Source organism: Hemibagrus wyckioides, linkage group LG12 (assembly GCF_019097595.1).
Source record: "Hemibagrus wyckioides isolate EC202008001 linkage group LG12, SWU_Hwy_1.0, whole genome shotgun sequence".
Classification (NCBI taxonomy): domain Eukaryota; kingdom Metazoa; phylum Chordata; class Actinopteri; order Siluriformes; family Bagridae; genus Hemibagrus; species Hemibagrus wyckioides.
The window spans coordinates 2,654,331-2,681,701 of NC_080721.1; the positions used below are offsets into that span (position 1 = coordinate 2,654,331).

Sequence of the window (27,371 nt, forward strand, 5' to 3'; positions counted from 1 at the left end):
CAGCAAATGAACAGTCACTTCTTGGACAGCATAAATGGCTTGACCACCAGGGGCAGAGCATTTTCAATGGTCTTGTTGGGTCTTCCTGGTATGCAGAGATCAGGATCTACTAAAAGTGGTACCAGGAGGGACAACCGGTGACGGGGTCATGTGCATACGAGACTTACTGATGTGTGTCTGATCCATGCAGCAGTTTGCTTTGTATGGTGTAGCTGTGTAACTTCAGACTAATGAGAGTGCTCATGAAGCCTTCCGCAGCAATTAAGTCCAACAAAAACAATAATAATTAAAGTTCAACTCAATTCCATTCCAACATTTAATTCTATTCCATTCATACGAATGGAGTCTATGTTGAAACTGATGCAGAACATTGAAAACTGGGATACAGAATCTTGGGGGGGGGGCAAACAGCTTGATACTACAATATCATCAGGCAGAGGTGTGTGTTTAAGGAAGCACTCTGATATCTGCACACTTGAGTTCTGAAATCAGCACGCATCACCCGGTCACTGAGACGGTCACTGAGCCTGAAACACATTGGGAGAAACTAAATAAAGTGCTGATGGGAGAACTAGAAGGAATGTTTTAAAGGCTCAAACCAGACAGTTCTCACTTAAAGCAACAACAAAAAAGAAGATAAATTAAGAATTACATCAAGCGGTAGTAGGGGTTCAAGCACCGAGTAAGTCCCAATGCATTATGGGATACATTATTATGAGAACATTTCTTCTGTAAACGAATTCGGACACGACTCTTCCAAGACCTTTTCTTCCTCTCTCACATTTCGGACAAGTTCAAAAATGTATAAGGCTCTATGCAATAGTTAAAACTCACTTTATTGGCAGATGTATTAATCGACTAAATCCATACAATTAAAATATGCTTTGACTGTAATACCTTGAGTATCAATAGTTATGACCTAGTAAAGGAATTATCACATGGTTTTCTTGGCTAAATGTAAGAGCAACAGGCAAGGTATATTCACGACAATGTAGTGCTTTTTATTAAAAAACAAACAAACGAACAAACAAAAAAAAAAAGAAAAAAAAACAAACAAATAGAATATAAAACGAAAAGAAAAAAAAAGAAAAAAAAAAAAAAAAGAAGTAAAAACCGACAGCATTTTCCATGACTTTAGAATCATAATTACAAACTTTTTATCCAGAGTGGAAAAAGTTTTTCGACAAACTGTACACAACACAAAATGTCTGTCAGTCTGTCCATATACATACGCTTGCATGTTATTTTTGTGATTGTCTAAAATAACTAAACAAATCACACAAACACACAAATACAAGAAATACGAGCATCATAATTATGACCGTTATCACAAAAACAAAACAAAAAAAAAAAAAAAAAAAAAAAGAAGGAGCTGTTTATTATTATTATTTTTTTTTCCTCTTTCCCCCCAAAAATCTGGATGGGGGGGAAAAAAAAAAAGAAAAAAGAAAAGATTAAGAACATGATAGTCAGCTGATAGATTCTTTTTTTTTCTCTCTCTCTCTCTCTTTTTCTCTTGTTTAGTTTTTCTTTTCTGCCATTTTCCAAAATAGCATCTTTACATTTTTATGTTGGTTTGTTTTTTTAGTGTTCAACACTTTGCAGCAAAGGTAAGGAGGAGGAGGAGGAGGAGGAGGAGGAAAAGCGCTCCCCCCCCACCTTCAAAAGTAATAATAATAATAGCATTAAAATTAATAATTACAATGACAGTCGTCAGGTCTGGGGTCACCGAGTCCGTTCCTCCTCCCTCCTATGTCGACAAAATTTAGGACAAGTCGCTTATCTTTCCTCCGTCGTTTCTAAACGTTCAGCCACGTCCCTCCTCAAGCCCCGAAGCTTAAATGAACGATGATGCCAATACAAACGGCGTAATAATAATAATAATTAATAATAATAATAATAATACATATAGGGTTGAGTCCTGTACAATACAATACACAAAAATAAAACAAAAAAGAAGGAAAAAAAAAAAAAAAAATCCATTATCAAGATATTGCTTTTTTTTTCCGGAGACGTCTCTCACATAATCCCGTCTGCATATATATACATAGCTTGGCACATCATATACATCTTCCTCTCCTCTCTTTGTCAGTTTTCATCCCACCCTCCCCTTCTCTTTCTGTCAGCAACTCATATGTTCGCTTGGGGCCCCAAAAATCATTAATAAAATGTGATTATGTAATCTAAAACCATAGATAAAATTAAAACAAACCAGACAATACAACACCCGAAGCCCCGCCCCCTTTTCCTCCCACCCAGTCGTCTCGTTTGAAATCCCAGCATGTGTCCATTTTTTTTTTTTTTATTCAATTGCAAAATTAAACCCTAAAATTTATTTATTTATTAATTTTTCCTAACAGGCTTACATACATTCAGGGCAGCGCTCACACACACACACACACACACACACACACACACACACACACTCTCTAAGGCGTTACAGTTAAAATTCAGTGCACCCTCACTGGTTCAACATCTCATTGAGCTGGTAAATTGAAAACAGGGAAAACTACTTCACAGACCAAAAATCTCTGGGCTTTTCTTCTTCTTCTTAAAAATAACACGGATAAAAGAAGCTCCTGCTGCCTCCTTTGCCCCGACACACCATTAATCCAAGTTTACAAAATAAAAAAAAAAACCATCCCATCCCATCCCATCCCTCCGGCCCTTACCGATCCTCATATAATTACAGAATGACGGAACAAACAACAAACCGACAAACAAAAACCAATAACGTATTTAATTATCTGTTTCGCTTATCTTTTTTGTTTTTTTGCTGCACAGTATATCGTTCCGTTACTGTGACTGAGTGTTAGTGTACATCTCTCCGGGAGCGAACGACGTCCGTGTTAGAAAAAAGTGCAGTGAGCTCTTTCTCCGCTTGCTTTCTCCCTCCTCTTCTCTCCTCTCTCAGTGGACAGGCAGTGTATATGTGCGCTACACTGCGCCTCCTATGCTCCTAGGCGTCTTTTTATTCACCGGTCTCCTCTTGCGTCCAACTGCGTGGCCAAACTACCTCGCATCCCCCCACCCCCCAGTCTGTTCTCAGAGGCCTCATTCTTTCTGTCTGTAGTACCACCTTGAAAAACAAAACAAAACAAAAAAAAAACAACAACACTGACCTCCTTGTTGTTGTCTCAGAAACGGAAATGACCGTCAGGTTCATACGCGGTTTTAAATAGTACATATTCCTATGTTCGTGTGTCATTGCAACGTACATCATTTGTCTTTTTTAAATGCATCAAAGAAATAATTCTCTCATTGCTGGCAAAAAACAAAAAACAAAAACAAAATCTTCCTCATGTCCTGTGCACGTTCATACATCCAGCCTCTCTTTTAGGAAAAATAGAGCAAAATGGAGGACAGATTTTTTTTTCTTTTGAAAGGGAGAGAGCCTTACAGCCTCAAGCGTCTCTCCTTTCTCAGACCTTCATCCCTCTTTTTGCTGTTCCTGCATATTGTTCTGCTTTTGTTTTGTTTTTTTGTTTGTTTGTTTTGCCGTCTGCTTGTCACCTATAGAAACAGCGTTACTTCCTGCTCACAAAGTCGCTCAGTCCGAGTGTGCGTCTGCGCAGGCGGCGTCCGGGGCCCTCCTCGAGGAGATAGGTGACGTCTATAACTGCAGGAAATAATAATAATAAAAAAGAAAAGGTGGCATTAATCTACTGAAATCAATTCTACATTCTACGTCTAAGTTTACTCATGAAAGAGATTTCCTTCTCCTTCGCTGTAAATGTAAATTCTCTCTCACCGTTTTTGCTGGGGGTCCGATGCAGGAGGTCCAACAGGATCTTGTTGAGTCGTTCCCTCTGTGCTTTCCTCCGTCCCAAAACGGACAGATGCAGTGGTGAAGAGGAGAGCGAAGACGCCTCTGGTCCTCCTTTCTCCACTGAGCTTTCCTCGACCTCCCTCCTCTCCTCTTCCTCTACTAACTCTTCCTCCTCCTCCTCATCTTCGTCTTCGCCGGCCCTCCTCTGCTCCTGCGGTGGAGCTAGAACGGACAGCGTCGTGGAAGACTCCTCGTGGTTACAGCCTACAGTGTGCCCTCCTCCTCCTCCTCCTCCTCCTCCTTCTGTGTCTCTTGAGAAGGACAGTTGGTCACATGAACCACTAGGGGAGGGGTCTTCATCACAAGCCCCGACCCCTTTGGAGCGCTCGGTCTTCCAGGCTGAACGCCCGCCGTTCCTCTTGTAGCTGTCAGGAACATGGTGAGGCTGACAGAAGAAGAAAGAGAAAATACAAAGTGCAAGTTGGTGTGGAGAGAAAGAGACAGAGAGAGAGAGAGAGAGAGAGAAAGAGGGAGGGAGGGAGGGAGAGAGAGTGAGAGAGAGAGGGGGGAGAGGGAGAGAGAGACAGAGAGAGAGAGAGAGAGAGAGAGAGAGAGAGAGAAAGAGGGAGGGAGGGAGAGAGAGTGAGAAAGAGAGAGGGGGGAGAGGGAGAGAGAGAAAGAGAGAGAGAGGGAGAGGGGGGTAGGCGAGGGAGAGAGAAAGAGAGAGGGAGAGAGAGAGAGAGAGAGAGGGAGGGAGAGACAGAGAGGGAGAGACAGAGAGAGAAATTATTTGACACTTTTTTCACTATGTAAGGCGTACAGAATATATTTGACACCCAGGGTCATTTGACTGAGGACAACAATCTCTGTATAATTATTTGTAATATAGATTTATAATAAAAATCAGTGTGAGAATAAAGAAGCATTAATGAAACAATCTAGATTATTTTCAGTAGCAAAACATTCCAGTTCAGTGTCAAATCCACATTATCCTCAAAGTGAAGTGGATAGACGGGACATACGGGCGCTTAATCTGATAGAGGACTTAAATCTGAATAAAGATCATCAGTTAATTACAGTGATGCAGATGAAAATCTCTGGGGTTGTCGAACCTTTAAATTGGTGTTTTTCAGAAATAGACAGATTAATCGGCAACTTTTTTTTTTTTTTTAGTGTGGTAAGGAATGAAATGTTTCGGCCCCGAGTTCGTTGCACAATTGTGCCCTCTAGTGGAAGAACAGAGCTCTTTCAATTCAATTCAAGAACAGTATTAATTTAGGACATGGATTCTAAAGACCGAGAGAGACTGACCGTCTAATTTCCCGACTAATTCAACAAACACATAAATCCTAGTTCCTAGCCCTAGTCCCCTGTTCCTAGCCCTCTTTAAAATTGTAACGGATAAATAAATAAATAAATCACAGATATGTAAGGTAAGTGTGGCATGTGAGTAGTGGCCAGGGATGGCTGGTGTTTTGGGGGATGAAGGGGGGGGCACTTTGGGCCCTGTTGGCCTGTCTTTCCCTGGCACTCTCATTAAGCCATGGAGGGATCAGAGGCAACCCTAATAATTATTAAATATTTATTCATTTATAATTTAATACTATGATTATTAATATTATTATTACTGGCCCACTTCATTGTCCTCCACCCTTTCCCAATGTTAAGGAAATCCTTATTATTATTATTGCTAATAATATCTGTCATCTCCAATGCCGCCCCCCATTTTAAGTATAATTATTTATACTAATTATATCTGTTAGATACTATTTGCTTCCTCCCCCACTCCCAGATACAATCACTCACACACACACACACGGATACATATACAGGAGTTCTCAGAATAGACTTGTAAGGCTGGCTATCAGTATATGTTTGGTCTAAGGGATGTTGTATTTGTCACATGTATTAAAGAAAAAAAATGGTAAAGGATAATCTTTCAGAAGATGAGATCAGTTTACTTAAAATGTATAAAGTGAGGTGTTTGGGGCGTGGCCGAACATTCTGCTTAATATCAGAGTGTGATCTACAATCCACCAATCACAGCAGCAGAGAGAACCGAGTCTCAGCACAGGACGGGATTAAAACCGGATGGAGAAATAATAAAGGATGAGTCCTGGTGAGTAAGTTACCCAATTAAACGTGTTTATTTACTATAATAACGTGGTATTTCATGATCTCAAGTTAAAGAGCTATAAACCTGCCTGCATTGCTGCACACACAGTAGGCTACATGACATTTAATCGTAGGATCTTCATGATATAATCTGATATGAAGTGCATGTGTTGTTGAATATTTACTGAAATCATCTCATACGGTGTAAGTAATAATGGACTGCTGGTGCTTTAGACCAGGCATGTACAAATATCCTGTTTATATAATCAGGTGACGTAAGACTGAGGGAGAGAAACTTACTGAGAAGTCCCTTTTGGGTGTGAGTCTCTTGGGGAAGTGGTTGAAGGCGTAGGACTTGGTGCACACTGGGTAACGGTTGCGGTGGATTTTGTAAAAAAGGTGCGCAGATTTGTCCAACCGATAGTCGCAGATGTACACGTCCTGCTCCTTCACGCCTTTTGGCCGACCTGCCACCATGGAGGAGGAAGAGGAGAGAGAGAGAGAGAGAGTGTTTGACTGTGTGTGTGGGTCAGAGTGTGTATGAATAAGTGTGTGAAAGGACCTCCACTTGTGATGTCCTGAGGTGTGTTTTAGCACAGGAAGCATGTCTCACCCTTGCAGTATGTGTAAAGGTCCAGGACACAGCACGTTCCCACTACTGCCTCCAGAGGGATGATCTCATAGAGCGGCACTCGGAACAGCTCGTTATGGTAGAAACGGCGCGAGGGCGAGTGGTGGGTCTCGTGAGGTCGGAAATAGTGATGACCGAAAGCAAACCGTTCTCCCCTGCCGGAAAAACAGAGCTGGTTAAAACACTGAATTCACAACGTACGTTGAGATCTATCAGCATTTTTATTGCATTAGGATGAAGTTATACATCAGGAGGTGGAAGTATTCATAGTTGCAAGTAACGTGAGCAAATCCTCTAAAAGTCACAGTCACATGACCCTCGCCTGAATTTACTGAATGACCTCAAAACTCATGACTGTATTTTTCTACAAATAACTTAATTATACAGCAGTGTATAACAGCATCTGTCACAACCTGGTTTAAGATATAGCCAAAAGTTTTGGGACACCCCTCCAAATCACTGAATCCAGGTGTTTTTCAGGGGTTGGGCTCGGCCCCTTAGTTCCAGTGAAAGGAACTCTTAATGCTTCAGCTTCATGCCAAGACATTTTGGACAATTTCATGCTCTTTATGGGAACAGTTTGGGGATGACCCCTTCATGTTCAAACGTGACTGCACACCAGTGACCAAAGCAAGGTCCATAAAGACATGGATGAGTGAGTTGAATGAATGATGAATTAGAGCGGAGACTGTGAGCCAGACCTTCCCGTCATCACATCAATGCCTGACCTCACAAATGTGCTTCTAGAGGAACGGTCAAAAATTCCCATAAACACACTCCTAAACCTTGTGGAAAGCCTTCCCAGAAGAGATGAAGCTGTTATAGCTGCAAAGGACAGGACAACTCCATATTACATTCATGTGCATGGAAAGGCAGACGTCCCAAATTTTTTACTTTCTTATGGTGCATCATCATGCTAGAAGCAGTCATTAGAAGACGGCTATGAAGGAATGCACATGGTCAGCAACTTTACTCAAATACTCTGGCATTCAAGCTGTGTCAAGAAAATGTTCTCTTCACCACAGCATCACCCTCACAAGCCTGGACTGTAGACACAACGTAGGTTAGGTTGATGACTTCATGCTGATGGCACCAATTTCTGACCATACCATGTGCGAGCCTCAGCAGAAATCCAGATTCATCAAACCAGGCTACATTTTTTCAGTCAACAGTCAATCAGTGATGCTTTGCCCACAGCAGCCTCAGCTTTCAATTCTGGGCTGTGGAAGTGGAACTGGACACGGTCTATTGTTTCTTGCAGAGCACCCACATGAAGGATCTCCATTCTGAGATGCTTTTCAGCTCAATCACAATTGTACCACAGTGGTTATTTGAGTTACTGTAGCTTTTCTGTCAGCTTGAACCGGGGTCTTCTGTAGAGATCAGCAGTAGGAGCACTGACCAGACAGCCTACCTCCTCATTCTCAATGAAAATGAAACAGAGGGGGTGGATCCACTGTAATACAATGATCAGTACATGATAAAAGAGCTCACTTTTCATTTTTCCAGAGTTTCTCGATGCGGAAGATGTCCAGTTTGTCTCTGTTGACATGGGACAGGAGGCGATACGACTGGCGCAATGGCTGTCCCTCTGGAGTACGCCTGCTATCCCTCATCAGGTACACACAGTCACCTGAACACACACACAGGCATAACGTATGTAAAATGTAGAGTACAATATCAAGTTATAGCTTCACCTAGTTAAACATATATTAGGAATCTACATGCTTCACAACACACACACACACCTTGGTGTAGCAGCAGCTCATCCCGGAGGAGGCAGATATAGTAGATGGAACCTGACTGTGCATAACCGGGCTGAGGCACCATTGGGACTTCCTATTGGTTAGGAAAAAAAAGAGCAGGAAGTCAAACTCTGTAAATTAATTTTTTACTAATTTAAAAGCAGCAGGTTTTTTTTGTTTTTAACAAAAGGTGACCTACTCTGTCCACTGGGCGAGGGTCACACTGCTCACAGAGATAATGCTCCACCTCAGCCTCCAAACGCATACAGTCACAGTGCTGCCAGACCTGAGAGAGAGAGAGAGAGAGAGAGAGAGAGAGAAAGGGAGGGAGAGAGAGAGAGAGAGAGAAAGGGAGGGAGAGAGAGAGAGATGGAGAGAGGAAGGGAGGAAGAGAGAGAGGGAGAGAGAAAGGGAGGGAGAGAGAGAGAGAGAGAGAGAAAGGGAGGGAGAGAGAGAGGGAGAGAGAAAGGGAGGGAGAGAGAGAGAGATGGAGAGAGAAAGGGAGGGAGGGAGAGAGAGATGGAGAGAGAGAGGGAGGGGGAGAGAGAGAGAGAGATGGAGAGAGAAAGGGAAGGAGGGAGAGAGAGAGAGAAGAGAGAGAGAGCAAGAGAGAGAGAGCAAGAGAGAGAGAGAGAGAGAGAGAGAGAGAGAGAGAGAGAGAGAGAGAGAGGGAAAGAGAGAAAGGAAGAGAGAGAGAACGCGACAGAGATATAGAGAGGGAAAGAGAGAAAGGGAGAGAGGGAAAGAGAGAAAGGGAGAGAGGGAAAGCGAGGGGGGGGAGGAAGAGAGAGAGAGAGAGAGAGAGAGAGAGAGGTGTGTGTTTAGTCACAATACACTTAACTGTAAGTAGAGAATGTGAAGATGAGTTGCTCTGAAGATGCTCCCTGAACAACCTGAAGTGTCATTCCCTAAAACACTCCACGTTCCCTCCATACTTTATAAAGGAATGAATTATGATGAATATGTATGAGGCGCTCTGCTGCGTTATTAATGTCTACAAGTCAGACATAGTGTAAATCACGTAATAAGCATGTGACCGTCATACAGCAGCTGGTGCACATGTCCGACCTTTCCGTCCAACACGACATACACAAATAACTTCATCAGGAGAAATAAAATACCAGCAGAAGCAACCTTTTCTGGACATATGCTGGACACAGTAATTACAAAAACAAACACTTTAGGCACTAGTTATTTGGGTAGGGTCAAGTCTGAGGTATTTATTACCACCTGGAATGATAATAATATAATAAAATCTTGCTGTATGTACCATGCATTTCTCGCACTGGATCATCAGCCCCTCGTCCTTGTACATGCCGCAGATGCAGCGGATGATGTCGTCGTCTTTGTTGACGTGGTGAGCGTGGTCACGGTCCATCGAATCGGAGCTGTCCGCCTCACTCACCGTCTCGCCGACGATCTCGTCGATCTGGACGGCGGCCTCGTGTCGCGCGCCGTAGTACGCCTTACGCAGCCGGCACACGTCCCGGCCCACGGAAGACTTCCGTCCGTAGTATTTCTTTAGAAGACAGAATGGAAGGTGAGGCAGGAAGTCTGACGGTGATGTCATACATTACAGAAGAAATGGTAGAAAAGTTCTGTTCTGAGCGCGTCTTTAAAAAATTTGGTAATGCTGACTTGAACTTTGCCCTGGAACTGAGAGTGTTCACCAAAAAATAAAGGCATCTTAGAAGGTTAGAAACATTCCTCAATCTGGGCACAGAGTCAGTGTTTTTTTTTCCCCCCAGAGTTGGACTCAAGCCATTAAATTCCATCCATGGCAGTCTGCTTTGTTTTTACTTACAGCTGGAATTTAGATTAAAGCCTAAACTAAACCGGGAATCTCGTACCGTTCACGCTATTATGCCATGACGTGTGAGAGCTAAACAGGCGTAGCTGTTATCGGGCCTGCTGGTGAAGTTTACTGAAGCGATAAGGAACATGTCTAAGCTGTACAAGAACAAGGCGGTTGGACTGACCTCGGCGTTGCGGAAAACCTTGAGCATGTCCGTGTCAAAGGCCTCCACTGTCTTGTAATGTCCAGTGAGGATCTGCTTTTCTATGGTACTGAGGTCCAGAGGATCTGACACCTTCTCATAGTACTGCATGTTCCTGTAAAAAAAAACACACACACAAACACACACACACCACAGTGATTCCCAAAATGTCACTCTGAAAGGATTAAATATGAGACACTCTACTGAAATTAATTTGTTACTCGATTCAGCATTAAACCTAAACAGGTTGTACATACAGAAAACAGCCCACACACACACACACACACACACGTAAACAATATCGTAGGTGTGTTCTCACCTCTTTTTGGAAGGTAAGTTAAGCAGGGGAGCTGCAAGAGTTTGGCCTGAGGAATCTACAGAGAGAGAGAGAGAGAGAGAGAGAGAGAGAGAAAGAGAGAGAGATTAAAAAAAGGAGTTAAAATGTTTCTCAGGTGTTGTAAGAGGGTGTAGAAAATATTTTTTAAAAAGTTTTATGTTACTGAAAATACTGGAATATAAAAAATAAACGTTTCATGTTTTATTTAGGAATTAGACTGACAGTAAAACGTTATACACGGATTATTACGAATTGCCAAAAAGTGCTGTCTGACCCAAAGCAATGTCTAGACTGCAATGTCTGGACACACACACATACGGCTCCTAGAAACTCTGAAGGATTATACTGGAGTGAAACCCAAGCATGTATAAGTCTCGTGATACTCATTACGTCATGAAAGTGACAAATGTTATGTTTTTTACGATGAGGGCATTTAGCCATTGTGGCACTGAGAGCCGCGGTGTTGCCCTAGCTAAACATACTAAACGTGTCCGTTACAGGCAGTGAGAAAATGACCGGTCTATCTAGCATTAGTGAGATCGTTTCTGGTTGATTTGAGATAAGATACTGCGAAGACCGAGCTCCTCGGAGCGTCCGTCTTCTTTCGGCTTGGATAGAATAGTGTGTATTGACCCTCTTCTGCTTCCGCATCCAATACACGAGTTTTCATTGATGTTAAAATTCGCTATAGTCTCGTTTTTTTTTTTTTGCACATATCCAGCGCCTCATCACTCAGGGACACACAGATAAGAGACATCACTGTGACACGTTTCATAAGATTAATCAAAGAACAATAAATCCTCATTAGTGTATTTCTGTTACACACTGAGTTTATGCTTTTTAAGTACAATTCCGTGTGTGTGTGTGTGTGTGTGTGTATACATATATATACACACACGTGTCAGAGACAGCATGTGCCCATGAGCCAAAGACAGATTGCTCATTAACACTGAGATAGCACATTAGCTGGAGGTGTTGAGAGTGTGATGTAAAAGAAGCAGGAATTTGTGGGAAGATTTTCGTGTGTCACTGATGTGTGTGTGTACACGCATGTACTGACCCTTGTAGCTGGTGATCATGTCACAGATCTCTTTGAAGATGTGCGCGAGACGAGCCGTGCGGGTGACCTCAGTGTTTTCCTCAGCAGCGGCGAGTCTGCGTGTGCGCACTGAACGAGAGGTCTGTAACGCCGAGAACTGCGTTTGGAACACGTCTGCAACACACACACACACACATACAGGAGATAATACAACCAAATATACAATTAGAAAATAAATCAAGCCATTTTAATAAAAGAAATAATGTAATAAAGACAGACTGTAGATGTGACCCATGTGTACACACACACACACCTGATTTGATATTGCCGTCGTCACGAATGACACCTCCCCACCGGGCGTACTGCGATAGACTGCTCTCCTTCTCTCGCTCCCTCTCTCCCTCCCTCTTTGACAGCTCACGTTTGTCCCTCATCTTCTCCCAGTTGCGCAGCAGGAACACTCGGTGCTTCAGGACAAAGTTCCTGCAATCAGGAAAGCCTTCTTTTGAGTATGCTGGGATAAGCAGTCCTATTTATTCACACGTCACTGAAAAGATGTCGGCTTTTACCTCTCTCTGTTCGACATGGGCTTCATCAGGAGGTGCTGGAAAAACTTGCTGCTGTCGCTGGACTCCTCCTCCTGAGGACAGAAACGGACGTGTGTGTTATTACTAAGAGGCGTGGAAAAAATTCCAGTGTCTCGTTTGCGAATGTTTGTTTTTTTCACGTCCTCCTACCCGTTTTTTGAGATGGTGCTTTGATTTGCGTTTCTCCTTCAGCCTCCCGAGCCTTCGTGCTCCGCCTCCTGATCCTCCCGCTTTAGCGGGCAGACCATTGATCCGTTGGCTCTTTCCACCGATGATTCCCCGGCAGCCTTCTGAGCCACACTTACACACTTGCTGTACGGGAATAAAGGCAACATGACATCTTTCTAACGATGAAGAATATACCAATAAAAGAAGAAAGACGTGACAACATGTTAAAGAGAAAGCTTAAGGCTACAAGGTTCTCTCAGATGCTCATACAATTATCTTTATCATTTATTTATTGTAATGGTTATGGTTCTAACTCTATTTTAGATTCAAAATGATAGTGTTAGAAGATAGATAGATAGATAGATGGGAAGGGAAAAAAGGATGGGAAGGGAAGGGAGAAAGAAAGAAAGAAAGAAAGAAAGAAAGAAAGAAAGAAAGAAAGAAAGAAAGAAAGAAAGAAAGAAAGAAAGAAAGAAAGAAAGAAAGAAAGAAAGAAAGAAAGAAAGAAAGAAAGAAAGAAAGAAAGAAAGAAAGAAGAAAAAGTGTGCGCGCGAGACAGAGAGAGAGAGAGAGAGAGAGAGAGAGAGAGAGAGAGAAAGAAAGAAAGAAAGAAAGAAAGAAAGAAAGAAAGAGAAGGTGGATCAGCTCTGTTTCCAGGATTATGATTGAATAATTTTTTTTTTATATATATTACACTAAAACACTGTGTGTGTGTGTGTGTATCTGACATGTTAGGAGACTCTCACACACACACACACCTGCTCCTCAGTGTTGAAGGAGTGAAAATTGTAGTCGTAAGTGAGCTCTGTCCCACTGTCCATGTCTTTCAGAGCGAACAGTCCGATCCTGTACACTCCATTCACTGACCTGTGAATAAAAGAAGGAATTTAATACATGTATTAATATTTGAATACAAGAGGAAAAACACGAGCAAATACTGTTCATGTAATGATTTATTACATTCAATAAGATAACAGTGCTGTATTTATGCTGTACGCCACACTGATGAGCCATAACATTAAAACCACTGACAGGCCAAGTAAATCTCATCATGACGGCATCCGACTTTGATTAGATGAATGGACGAGAGCATCTCCAAAACAGCAGTTCTTAATTTGCAGTGGTTAGTATCTACCAAAAGTGGTCCAAAAGAACATGGCAGGTCCATGGGTACCCAAATCCCACGGAGGTGCTTGGGGAATGAAGGCTAGTCCATCTGGTCTGATCCTACAGTAGCACAAACTGCTGAAAAACTTAATGGTGGCTCTGAGAAAAATGCGTCAGAACACACAGAACCCGATCCAGCATCAGAACTGGAGCATGGAGAAACAGAAGATGGTGAATCACGTTTTCTTTTTTACATCATGTGGTTGTCCGGGTAAATGTATGTCACTGGCCTGGGGAAGAGATGGCACCAGGATGCATTATGGGAAGCGGGCAGGGGCAGTGTGATGCTCTGGGCAATGTTCTGCTGAAAAACCTCAAGTCCTGGCGTCCATGTGGATGTTACTTTGACACGTACCACCTACCTAAGCATTGTTGCAGACCCAGTAAACTCCTTCATGGCAACAGTATTCTTTAATGGGAGTTTTTTTTTTTTTTTTTTTTTTTTAAAGTGGGGTAATGTGGAACATGGGTTCAAGGTGTTGACTTGGCCTCTAGTCAAGTTCCCCAGATCTCGAGCTGATGGAACATCTCTGTAGGATGTGCTGGACAAAAATCTGAACCATGAAGGTCCGACCTCACATCTTACAGGACTGAAAGGATCTGCTGCTAATGTCTTGGTGCCAGATACCACAGCACACCTTCAGAGGGCGGGGGGACTTAGACAATATTAGTCAGGTGGTTTTATTGTTTTGGCTGATGAGTCTATGTATGTGTTTATTATAATTTGTATAAATCAGCCTGCCTAATAGGATGTTTTCCAGACTGTAGGTTCTGGTGAAACTGCTACAAGCTCATACACCAAATCACTGTAAACCACACTGGTTTGAAGTCATGGTCGCACATGCCTGTGAGTATGTGAGAAAGCATGCATGAGTGAAGGAATGTGCATTTGTGGGCACGAGTGTCTAGTGGGCAGCACAGCTGTGTCCTCCACCCTCTACTGCTAAGCAATTGTTCTTCCATGACAAGATGGATGACCTACCAGCCCTTTAGTCTGGAAGCAGTCTTTCACTGGTTTGTTCGTGTGTGTGTGTTTGGGGGGGGCATATCATTTAGTACTAAGCAGATGTTGGCTCTGTAACCTAGATCTTGAGTATGTCCTGTTCCAGAGGATGTTTATGTTCGGCTTAATCATGTCATTTATTATTATCAACATCTGTGAGCTCAATTTGTAGAAAACGTTTTTTGTCGTAATCGCCTACACTACACAATGGCTCTGTAACTACAGCTGAAGTAACAGATGCTGTGTAACCAAGAACAGCCGGCTTAAAGTATATATTATCTGTCCACTCCAGTTTTATGGAACACATCATTCCTTGGTACTGTTGCCTAAGGGCTTGCTGGACACGCGTGAGGTCACCTCCGAATCGTTGTACGTTATTCATTCTGACTAAACCCGATTCGAATGGAAATTCATCGGCTCTAATCGGTCATTTGATTTATTAACGGTTTCTTACCATTTCTGCATCTCGCAGTTGGGCTCACAGCTGTGGTTGATGAAGCGCGCCTCGTTGCCCATGCGGTAGCTGTCGATCACCATACCACTGTCCAGATTTAGACAGTACTGACCGCTGTGTGCAAAGTACTGCTCCATCATTCGACTCCTACAGACAGAGATTTATACGGTTAAACGTTTACACAATAAAAATCATTATTTGCCTTGGTTATCAAAGAAACTACTGATTAACGTAAAGGTAAAGGTCTGTAAAGGTGGTAAAAGGTCTTGTAAAGGTCTGGACAAGTGGCTGGTTTTGTTTGCTTCATGTGTTAAGGATACAAAACAACAGTTTAGGTACAACTTGTGTTTGTTGGCTTCTTTAACAAGCCAAGTAAAATATGATCAAACCTAACTCCTCGATTATCCAGTCAGACAATGGGCAAGAGCACAGACAGGGTCTTTTTAAAAAAAATCTTTTTATTCATGCAACAAAAACTTATCATCAGACCTCATTTATGGTCCAACAACTACACCCCCAAATCCAGATTATTCTGAGTGTATTATTATTTACATCACACGTTCACCTCTACACATTTTCTCAGCTGTCCTGACTTTTGTAGATTTTTGGATGGACATATTTGTTCAACATAATCCTGTTGGTTCCTAACTTGTCAGCTGCCCTGTAATTTGATGCTGTAACTTGTCAGCAGGAATGTTCTCCATAACAACAGGCTGAACAGCACACACTGTGTTTATACCTGCTTCAGATTCGATCGCAGTGAGAGACAAACTACTTTCTGGATCTGGTCTCACTGAGCTGATTATCTTCTGATTGCATTCTGCCCCCTATAGTGAGAGAGTCTGGTGGTTCTGATGTCCTGCTGGCTTGGTTCAGTACAGTTCCAGTAACTTATAGGATCTATGCCAAGGTACATTTAAGCTGTTCTTGCCATGTCACACTATACTAAAATACTTTATGTTGATTTTAAAAGCTTTACACCTCGCAATCTACTGCAATGTCTCACATTTTGATTTCTCCCATAATTTGGTTTCACTAACTCTACCCCCCCAACTCTCATCACATGACACCTATCAATCAGGAAGGGTGGGGCAAACAGATGTTTCCTCCAAGACATGTCAAGCCAGCCTCTACATCTTTTTGAACTGAGTACAACACACCCTGCTCTGTTCTAGTTAGCTAGTGTTTGATGTGACTCATTTCCCACTCTGAGACCAGGGCCAATTTTTGCAGACGGCTGTGGCATAGTCTGGGTTTAAACTCGCAATCTCAAATGATAAGAAGTTCCCTTTTCTGTTGTGCCACTCGAGAGCACTCCGGTGCTTACATCACAGCCCACATTACTTGATGGGACGCTAAGCAGGAGGATGCTGGACTACACAATCACAATCACTTCAATCATCGACTATATGATATCCAGATTTGCATCCTGTCTCGGACCAGGCAAGGGCGAGTGTGCGAAGGAGCTCCACAGGGTACGGTTATGTCTCCTTTCTTGTTCATAGCTCAAATTTCAAGCTCAGTTTAGATTTGTACCATCTGATCATGTTGCTGGAGTGGGGTGCTCCAGTGATGAGCAGAAATCGCAATTTAGGGCTGTGACTGACTGACAATGTACAGCTAGGCGATGAACAGCAGATGGTGATGGACTGACTTGAGAATACCAAGACTCTACTGACCCCATCTCCTGGGAATGTGGAAGTGACGGAAACGTACGTTCCTAGAAAACAACCTGGAGTAGATGCATACTGTAGAAAAGCAGCATACATTAAGGACAGAGTTACTCTACATTTTCATTAAGTTCTGGTCTTTTAATAACAGTGACCCGAAGGCAGGGAGCTGATTAGGAAGACTGGATGGAGACCAACCTGGACTCTTTAGAATTTGGATCCTTCTACAGGAGGATGCTAAATCATCTAATCTGTTGCTCATCACAAACAATGTTTCCTCCATGAGTTAAACAGTGAAGCACTTTTATCTCCAAACTAATCCAGACTGAGTGCAGTAATGAATAAGAGAGCAGACCAGAAGGATTGTCATTGGGCAATAAAACCTTTGCTTCTAAAAGTGTTTATAGCAAAACACCTGTCGCAGGAAGAATAATATTAAACCTCTAAAAATACTGTGTTTGAATGCTTTGAACAAAGTTGAGTCCTTGAATTATTATTAATAATAGTAATACATAAACACTGACTGCTGAGTTAAATAGTTTGCTATATGCTAGATGTAAATACCGTTCATAAAGTATACTAATAGTACAGAAATATATATATACTAAATTTATAATCCCGACATTTAAATTGTCAAATAATTAATACATTTTTCTAAAGCTTACAAATTGTTTTTCTTCCACATGTAGTCATCACACTGTATGTTAACAAATCGACAACATTTGTACTTTACTTTTACTGATACTCTTGTGCTTTGAAGCCAGTTTTTGTCTAACCTGAACTCCTGCTCGCTGACCACCTCTCCAAGGTATTCAATGATGAACTGGCCAGAACGCAGCGGCTCTTTAGTTCGGATGCCCCAGCCCTTTCCTTCTGTCCGAAAACGCTCCAGACACTGAACCCACTCGTGCCTCTGGATTCGCTGATTATCACAGTGGTCTCCACATGGACAAGTGCTGGGGGAACACTCAGCAAAAATCATTCTGAGAGAGAGAGAGAGAGAGAGAAAGAAAGGGGGGTAACTATACATCATGTTATACACCAATCATGCATAACATTATGACCACCTGCCTAATATTGCATTGGTCCCCCTTTTGCTGACCCGTCCTACACTGTGTATTCTGACCCCTTTCTATCAGAACCAGCATTAACTTCTTCAGCAGTTTGAGCAACAGTAGCTCATCTGTTGGATCGGATCACACGGGCCAGCCTTCACTCCCCACGTGCATCAATGAGCCTTGACCGTCCATGACCCTGTCTCCGGTTCACCACTGTTCCTTCCTTGGACCACTTTTGATAGATACTGACCACTGCAGACCGGGAACACCCCACAGTTTTGGAGATGCTCTGATCCAGTCGTCTAGCCATCACAATTTGGCCCTTCGTCAAACTCGCTCAAATCCTTACCTGAGAGTTCACTATCAAACTATAAGAGTTACAGTAGTGTACAATATACAAATTATGAATTATGTACTCCACTTTGGATTAAATACTCTGCACTCTGAATCAACTTTTCTCTTTACCAACCATTTAGCCATTTTGTTGTCTCTTTGAATTTTCTCACCAGCTTGTTCGTTCATGACGGTACGTTACATTCAATGTTCCAATCTTTTGGTAGTTGAATTTAACAAATAATTAAGCTACGTTAATAACTAAGGGAAATTTTAGTTTGAAAGCCAACCTTTATCATCAAATACAGATGTAAGTAAAACATATATTTAAAATGACTTTTTCAAAATATGTCTCTGGCATTGTTCAGAGGGCCGGTCCAAATGTGGCCCCCGGGCTGTAGTTTGGGGACCCCTGCTACAGAGAGATAAGACATCCTACAGACAGCTAGTCCCAGAATGGATTGAAAAGAAGAGCACAGAGCAGATCTCATGATCTTATGGCACTGCTATTCCCTTTATTTACCAATGATGTCAATGCAGCAGGATGAATTCTGTAGTGAACAGATCTGCATCATTTGCTCAGATTCAGTGAAATGATTTTAACATTTACTGGACGGCGCTTCTGAGTGCAGATGAACACAAAGTGACACGAAGTGTACTTCAAAAGCAACACAAGATTTTTTTTTTAAGGTAAAGAAGTGGAATGTATTTCAACGGCCAAGTCAATCACCTGAGCTGTATCTAACTGAGCATGCATTTCAGCTGCTGGAGGCAAAACTGAACACAAGACTAGGCAGAAAGTAAAGACTGGGAAAGAACCCTAGAACCTCCATTCAAATATAATATACTGTGATAGACAGCTGAATAACATGGACATTGACAAGGTATTTATTTATTTATGGCCTGAGAGTACATATAGTATAAAATAGTTTTGCTCGTACCTGTTAAGGCAGTCATCCATGCAGCCCTTGGCACTGAGGTCCTCAGGGGACCTGCAGTTACACATAGTGGCTTCGTAGCCAGAGAGCGGCTTTACATCAACATACACGTCTAAGGAAGAAGAAAATTAAGATGTTATTAATGATTCACAAAACCTTAAATGACACCGGAAATGCGAGTTGAACCACAAAAACTTACTGGATCTTATTTTCTTGTAGAGAGGGACATCCGGTCTCTTATGCAGCTGAAATGAATAATATCGTGTTTACGGTCTAAGACATGATAACGATAACGGATATTAGAAGAGGACATAAGGATATAAGAAGTAAGCTGTGCAAAAGTAAGCAAAGTTGCACAAGCAAACTACCTGGTCATGTTTCCAAAGCCACAAGATGTCATAAGGCAACTGGAAGTCTATGCGTTTCTGTCTCAAATACTTCCCTGGAGAGAACAGGAGGTAAGAAGGTTAATAATAGACAAGCCGGAGGGGGCTGATACACCGTACCGCTCATTTAACTTTGGCTATTGTGTTAAACCGCAGTCGGCAATGTTACTGAATACCTAGCTGATCAATTTATAACCCGATAGATGGCAAATGTCTAAGTAACAATCAGCATGAACGCTCTGCAATCTTAAATTGATCAGTGCTGTGCTTGGTGAGTGACAAAGATTTAAACAGATACACTTTAAATGGTTTAATGTCTGTATCATGACAAGATCTTGAATGGTTTAAAGATTATAAACAAAAAAAAAAAAACAGGATAAAAGGTACCAAGCTAACAAGATCTTGAGCACCAACCCAGATCTTTTACCATCTTTGAATGTGGTATTGTGTTTAACACAGCATGCTTACACACTGTAATCCTGCAAAAGATCTTAAGCTATTAAGTCTATTATATTACTGTTTTATTCTTTAACTGTGTGTAATGTAATAAATTAATCACTTCTGAAATTTCTTCCTAAGTGGACTTACCAACGTGAATGGGAGCAGGAAGCAGGCCATACTCATGTTCACCTGGAATATACTCCAACTTCTCCTTCTTTAGCTGTAGCAGCTGACCACGAGGACTGATGGTGAGAGAGGAAAGGGGAGCGAGAATGGTGGGGTGTTAACACAATCATAAGTTCTGTACCTGAATTAACCCATTCAGGAAGAATTCTGTGCTGGACATACTCATCTGTCTTGTACACATCAGAATAAAGGCCAGCCTTCTGAAATTTCTTCTTGGGTGGCCTAGCAGCTTTTTTCTCCCTTTGGGTAGTCACTGATGTGGGTGGAGCTTGTACCATGGGGGTTGGACCTGTGCGTTCAGGGGAGGAGTGGCCATCAGATTTTCCTTCCCCAGCACTAAAAAGTAAATACGATTATGTTTATTTTACCAGAAGTATTTGCTTGGGTTGAATATTAGGGTCAAATCATTATTTTACAATTTAAGTTCATAAAAGAAACTGCAGACCTTTGAAAGCTTTGAAGCTCCTCATGTGCCGGCCATCCTTTCCCGCCTGGCGGCTGTCCCTGCATCACCGGCTCCTCCTCTCTAGCCTCTGGCCTTGCTTCCTCCTCCTCCTCTTCCTCCCTCTCATGCACCGTCTCATCCTCGTCCTCTAAATTTTCATCCCTGTCCCTATCCCAACGCTTCCTCTTTAGGCCCTTTCGTTTTTGCCTCTGTATAACAGACTCGATGGCATCTGTAACAGTGTCTTCCTCCCATTCCTTACTGTGCTTCTCTGGTTCCGGCTCCGGCGGTGGAGGTGACGGTGGAGGCAGCGGTGACCTTGAAGGCGAGGGTAAAGGATTCTTGCGGGGCCGCCCTGGTCCCCTTTTCTTAACCATGTTATTTCCTGTGCGTGCCTGCCTCTGCAGCTTCTTGGCCCGGAGGATTTTGTTGACATGATGCAAGGTGTTTTTGGGAGGAGGCGGGGCTGAACGTTGGGACGGACGGGAGTGGGTGGAGTCCAAGCAGCATGCAGGCTGTGAAGAGCGTGCAGACGGACTTCCCCCTGGCTGCTCCAGGCCACAGGCAGAGATGCAGGAGGACGAGTGGGAAACAGATAGAGGAGTATGGTGATGATGTCGATGGGGAGGAACCTCGGGAAAATCGGGTGCGCTGAACTGACTGTATCGTGTCTGTAAACCACAGTTTCCTTTGAAAAGAGAAAGTGACAGATGGGATGGGATGCATATACTGTATGTATGTGGTCTTTAGTGTTTCCTACACATCTTGTGAACTATGATTAAAGAAATGTATCTCCAGCTACTATTTAAATACAACTAACAAACTAAAGGCTATAAAATAATGTTTTCAGCCAGATCAGAAGAATCCTGGTGTTTAATATTGCATACTGACTGACAGTGACCTCTCCACGGCATTTTAAATAACTTTTATTATATTGCTAGAACAGAGTGGAGGAATGTAGAGGTCTGGAAGCTGGAAGTCATAAACCATGTGAACATAAAGGATGAATGTGTGCACTTGTTACTTCCCCTCTTCCAGCTATTTTAGTTTAAAGAGCTCAGCTGAAGCAGCACTAAACTGCATTTGGTGTAATAAGGCTTAATATGGTTTAAAATAAGTTTTATTGCGCTCTCATATAACTGGCTCGTTAGCGTCACGAGCTTTCCCGAGTGAAGCTCGGTAATATCGGATCAACTTTGTAGTATTTGATTAACTTATAACTCATGTGACTTTTTAATGTGTCTAATCCACAAAAATGGTACAGATGCAGTTTGGCTCATGGCCACTCAGGCACAAAGGAGCTGAATGAGCAGGAAAGAAGGGCTAAATGGAGAGCTGATGTAAGCAAATGGCCTTACAAAAATCCTTACTTGACATGTAAAGGGTAGTTAAAACTTTATCTTTTTATCTTCATCAAACTTTCTTTACCATTACCATGTTTGTCCACTTTCTCTTCCTAGGATCATTTGCCTTCTTTAATAATAATAATAATAATCCTTTAATATGCCATTCCATCATCTGAAGGGCAGCGTTACAACTGATCTACGCTCTTAAATAAATACCTTTATTAGAACAGTATAACTGATGACATACTTTATTCACTTTTTTTTTTAAAATCTTCTTCTTCCAGGAGTCCCCTTTTTACACATTTTATTTAATATACTTCAATCATACACCTAAAACATTATAAACCACTCCTTCCTGTTCCATTCTCCCACTGACCAGTGCAGCTCATGGGTTCAATCAGTGAACACTGGATGACCTACTGCCCAGATCTCTAATACTGGATTAGTCTGACTGGCTTCAACGTCTTAAGGATGTTGTACATACGCATAATACAATTAATACACAACATCAAGTCACAGCTTCTTAGGTTCGTCTATCCCCATCCCCAGTGTTTCACAGACAAGTCATTTATATTCTTAATAAAAAGATTAAAATGTGCTACTGTACAGTTGTGTGTGGAGCAGACACAATCTGAGGCAGTCTGGTGATAATTCAAGGTTAGATATGTGAAAGTGAACAGCTATATAGATTAATAAAGATTCACGTGTGTATATTATATACATATTTATAGAGTATACTTTGCTGCATGAATTCTGATACCTTTACAATAACAGACTAAATCTGGGTTAACTCTGCAGGGTCATGGCCTGATTTATATTCAGTCACTTGTTAAGAATCAAGTCAGGTTTAAAAATATAGCATATAATATTTAGATATAAACGTCATTGCTATTAAAACCTCGTAAACTCATGTACCTGACTCTCTCCTTTCAGCAGATGTGGACAGATCTTTCCTCAGCGATTTGTCCAAACGTGTCAGACTTGAGCCCTCTAAGCTCCCACCTTTCCTGCCTTGATTACATCTAAGAGAAGTCCGAGTGAGGGCTGAAGCGAAAAGGTTGGTGTGGTGGGACCCAGATTCCTGTTCCTCATTTGGAGAATTGTGATCTTCATCCTCACTGTCTGAGCAACCCACTGAGTTATGCACATGCCCATCAGAAAATGCCCCTTGCCCAAGGGTCTGATTATGAGAGAGTTTCGAGTAATCAACATCATAGCTGCCAATCCTGAACCAAGAGTCTGCAGCATGGTGTCCCCGACTCCCCTGGCCCAAGGATAGCCTTGAAGGCACCAGACAAGACATGGAGGCTTCTTTCTGTTTGTACCTCTCTGCTGAGGATGACGAGGAGGATGAGGGAGAGTTGCCGGAGGTGGCAGCTGCCTGCTTGTTAGCACTGGAATCAGCTGAACCATCTGGACCATATCCGCAATGTTTCAGTGATTCCATGCTTCCACCTCTTCTCCCTCGCTCCGCTCGTCCTGTTCCCATTCCTTCACCTCCATTTCTCCCTCCTCCACCACCACCACCACCACCACCACCACCGACTCCTCCACCGTCATCTCCCTCTTCCTCTCCACAGCGGTCACGATGTTTATGTCTGTGTTTGTGTTTATGGTGCCAGCTAAATGACAGTTCAGAAGACATAGGAGGGTACAGCACTGCTGAACGCCCCCCACTGAGATACTCTTGTCGTAGGAGCTTATGTTTTTTCTTGTGGAACTTAGAAGGATTGAGAAGCAGGTGTGGAGGGTGGTGATGATGATGAACATATGAAGGAGGAGGAGGTGGAGGAAACGAAGGGCTATGGTGGCCATGGTGAGATGGGGCAGAATGTGGAGTCTGGTGGTGAGGGTGAGAGTACAGTGCACTGGCTGGGGGATAGCCCCTATAATAACCAAGTCCAAGAGGGGCTGAGGAGTATGGAACACCATAAGAAGGGTGATAGAACCCTCCACCGGTAAGGGGGAACCCTAGGCCAGGAACAAAAGGCACCTCTGACATAGACTCTCGAAGCTTGGGGGGCCTCCCACGCTTTTTCTTGAGATCAGGTTTTCGAACATAGTGCAGGGGATCGCATGGGTAGGCTGGGTGGGGTGAGTAGTACCCACTGAAGTTGATCCTGAAAATTGTTGGTAAAAGGTCTCTATGCAGGTAATGATGAGGAGGTGTGGGGTTAGTGCCAATGCTATTGCCTGCTCTGGCACCAGCCAATCCAGCCCCATGACTTGTGCCAGCTGTTCCTGCACCGAGACCCAGACTGCTGCCCAGACGAAGAGATGGTGTGCGGTGCGAGATTCGTATTCCACAAAGCCGCACGCAAATCTCATCGAGCTCGGCCAGGAAGTCTGGATCCTGTCTCCGGGAACGCAGTTGCAGGTACTTCTTCTTGCGTTTGCGTTTCTGCCTTTTCAACTTATCATAGCCTGGGCATCCATGCCCACGCCGTTTGCACTTATGCTTATGCTTCTCTTTATGGCCCACTAGTGCTGAAGCAGGAGCCAATGGGTGTGGTCGCCGTGGATCAGCTGATGACCTTTCTCCAAGTGGGGATGGTGTTGGGGAAGGACAATCAAGTAGTACAGTAGATGAGTGTCTCCTGCTGCCTCGGAGGTTATGCCCTAGCCCAATACCCACTGATGACCCCATCATTCCAGGCATTAGAAGTCCATTGGTCATACCCTGCGAGACACCTAACCCAGCTAACCCACTCGCACTGCCAGCCTTCTCCCCACGATCTGATGTACTGTTATTATCGGTTCCTATGCCACTGTCACTGGGCACAGTCTCCTCACTGTGTGACTCACTGACAGGGGAAGGTGTGGCCTCCTTCAGCTCACTAAGAGGAGCAGGGGATGTAGGCAATAGAGGCCTGGGAGGTGAGAGTTTGCGGCAATGGTAATGTTGTCTGTAGTGGTGGTGATGATGGTGGTGACCTCTGCAAGAAGGCTTCTTCTGGGAGGAGTGCAAAGACGTGGGACCTCCCAAAGAACGTGGGGAGGGTGCTGAAACAGTTGGTGGGGTAAAGGGAAATGAGTGATGGCTACAATGTGAGTGGGACATCAAGTGGACTGACCCGGGCTCGACAAAACTAGCATCGCTGATGGGGCTTTGTCCCCCACTAGACTGGGAAAGTGAAGGGGAGGGAAAAATGTCAGAGGGTGGAATCTGGTTCTGCTGGTTTTGTGAAGCCAAAGACTGATGTGAGTGGTGGGGGGAGGAAGTGTTTGGGGTCAAAAACGGTTCAGGTGGTGGTGTAGGGGCACCTGGTGAATTGTTGACTGGTGCTTTTGGCTTGCGGCCCCTTCTTTTACCCATGTATATTGTCCCTTTTTTGCTTACATTGATCTGAGGTCCAAGTTTGCCACCAAATGTTGCAGCAAGCGTTGAGAGAGACTGTGAAGCAGAAGCCACTGTCCCTGCCATGTTTGTACTTTTAGTGACCTCTGGCTCAGGTCCTGATCCTGAACCTAGCAGGATCTGGCTGAGAAACCTCTTCCGCTTTACAGTCTTCATCTTGTTGATCTTGCCTATAATCGTTTTCATTATGAGCTGCCCATTGCCTTTGTTGTGAAAGCCCTTGTCGCCTGCCACAGCATCCCCAGGCTCCGGAGCAAGTGTTGGAGGCTGGGTCTCCTGTGGCAGGGTTGGAGGTAAGCGTTTTGGTCTTCCTCTCTTTCGTGGCATGGGTTTAGGAGGATTCAGGTCCACCTCTGGGTGCAAGACAGGGGGATCCTGCTCCTCTTTGGACATTGAATATACTTTTGGGGGAGTCACTTTGAGAGGCAAACGACCACGTGTAGGTGCATCCAGTGTTGGCATTTTGGACTTAGGTCGGCCCCTTTTCTTGGGTGGTGGCAAATAGAGCTCTGAGGCAATGGGGAGCATACGATTAGCATTGGGCGGCCTTCCCACAGGCCTACGGATGGGCTGGGAGGATGTAGGGTCGGTAGGCAGTGTGGTGGATTTGGTTTGACTAGGAGAAACATCTTCTATCGCTCTTTGTGTGCGACTGACTACCTTAGTCCAGCGAGGTCTTCGACCCCGCCGCTTTTTCAGAGGCTTAGACTCCTGTTCTGCTGGTGATCCAGGGGATTCAGGTTCATGGTCATCACAAAGTGGTGAGAAGCTGCTACTAGTACTGGTAGGGACAGAAGGAGAAGCAGGACGTTTGGTGGACTCTGCAGGACTAAGTTCTCCACAAGCATGATTTTCTTGTGCAGGACTTCGTTTAGCCGGACTTAAGCTTTTCCCCCTCTCCCCTCGAGCTACAGAGAAGGGCCCCTTCTCCTTAGTGTCTTGCTTCCCTGACATTGCAGGGGAGGGGCCTTTACTCATTTCTCTGACATTAAAAATGTCCTTGTCCCGCTCTTTCTCTCGGTCAGCGGGTTCCTCTGTGTGTGAGGGGCTTGCAGTGATCCGTGACCCAAGTGAGGCAGGCATCACTTGGTGGCTGATCCCACTCCCTGTTCTCTCTAAGGAAGAGGAGAAAAGAGGAGGTGTGGATGAATGCGGCCCAAGACGAGACTGTGATTTTAGTCCATTGCTATTATCGTCATCGATGCTATCGTTATTGGTTGTTAAGCGACTGTTGCTATATGATGCTGCAGGAATGTTGTTGCTGCAGTTACTGTTGCTACTTGTAATCTCTTTCGAAAGTCCACTAGCTTCCTCTTTTCTAGGCATGCCAGATAACTTCTCCAGGATACTGTCTTTGTTTCGTGAACCATACGGACGACCTGGGGGCCGTGACACGGGTGGAGGGGGGGCAAGATGTGCTACTCTGGAATACGTGTTCCTGTTGGCCATGGCCCGCTCAGGCCGCTGCAAATTGGAGATCAGGGGTGGAGAGCTGCTGTGTGCTGGAGCTGGAGTTGGAGTAACTTTCCGGGCTTTGGGCTTAGGACACTTAGTTGGTGGGCAGGTGGCTATAAGCTGCGCAAGCTTCTCAGTGACCGTAGGAGCACCCCAATTTGTGGCTCCTCTTTCTTGTTCCCTCTGGCTATCTGTGTAAGTGTACTGAGGTGGTTTTGTAACTCCATCAATTTTGGGGTCATGTGGAGATGTACTGGGGGCAGGAGTTAGTAGTGAAGGGGTTGGTGGGTTGGTTTGGGACACAAGGCTCTTTTTTCCAGAGGAGTGTGATTTGCTGTCTGATACAGGGGGGTGATTGTTAAGGGATTTTTCTGAAGAAGCAATGCTTTTCACATCTGTCTTTCCTTCAGACTTGCAAGCCAGCTTCGGAGGACCCTAGTGAGAAAAAATAATTTAGGAATTCCAGTGTCTGAAACTAAAACAGGATTTTTTTTTTTTTAAAACATGACATATGTTTCAAAAGCTCCAAAATATAATAAACTGAATGGTTTTCATCCCAAAAACCTTTGCTTGGAAAATACACTAACATTTATTTTCAGAAAATCAAAAAAGCATTACAGAGAAACAATAAAAAGAAAAGGGGATCTTAAGGGAGAAGACACTGACACGGAGAAAAATTAAAAAGAAATGAAAAGTGAGAACAATAAAGGATGTAAATATCAGGGCCTGATTTTCATCTTGGG

At 43.5% G+C, this 27,371-nt stretch overlaps 1 protein-coding gene across 5 annotated transcripts in view; it reads right to left on the reverse strand.

The window, feature by feature from the left end:
• Positions 1–980: 980 nt before the first annotated feature.
• ash1l (ash1 (absent, small, or homeotic)-like (Drosophila)) overlaps positions 981–27,371 on the reverse strand; it is a 35,431-nt gene continuing 9,040 nt past the window's right edge. For all 5 annotated transcript variants that reach the window (XM_058405310.1, XM_058405309.1, XM_058405307.1 and 2 more), the window contains 24 exons: positions 22,731–27,063; positions 20,470–21,157; positions 20,187–20,360; positions 19,986–20,080; positions 19,380–19,453; positions 19,211–19,256; positions 19,015–19,123; positions 17,459–17,665; positions 15,013–15,159; positions 13,147–13,255; positions 12,371–12,532; positions 12,203–12,273; positions 11,947–12,116; positions 11,655–11,807; positions 10,577–10,631; positions 10,240–10,372; positions 9,531–9,779; positions 8,460–8,546; positions 8,264–8,354; positions 8,010–8,148; positions 6,498–6,670; positions 6,185–6,351; positions 3,752–4,214; positions 981–3,619 (listed from right to left, as the gene is read on the reverse strand). In XM_058405310.1, coding sequence (XP_058261293.1) covers positions 3,528–3,619; positions 3,752–4,214; positions 6,185–6,351; positions 6,498–6,670; positions 8,010–8,148; positions 8,264–8,354; positions 8,460–8,546; positions 9,531–9,779; positions 10,240–10,372; positions 10,577–10,631; positions 11,655–11,807; positions 11,947–12,116; positions 12,203–12,273; positions 12,371–12,532; positions 13,147–13,255; positions 15,013–15,159; positions 17,459–17,665; positions 19,015–19,123; positions 19,211–19,256; positions 19,380–19,453; positions 19,986–20,080; positions 20,187–20,360; positions 20,470–21,157; positions 22,731–27,063 — 8,187 coding nt within the window. In that variant the 3' untranslated portion in view covers positions 981–3,527. The remainder of the gene's footprint in view (positions 3,620–3,751; positions 4,215–6,184; positions 6,352–6,497; positions 6,671–8,009; positions 8,149–8,263; positions 8,355–8,459; positions 8,547–9,530; positions 9,780–10,239; positions 10,373–10,576; positions 10,632–11,654; positions 11,808–11,946; positions 12,117–12,202; positions 12,274–12,370; positions 12,533–13,146; positions 13,256–15,012; positions 15,160–17,458; positions 17,666–19,014; positions 19,124–19,210; positions 19,257–19,379; positions 19,454–19,985; positions 20,081–20,186; positions 20,361–20,469; positions 21,158–22,730; positions 27,064–27,371) is intronic.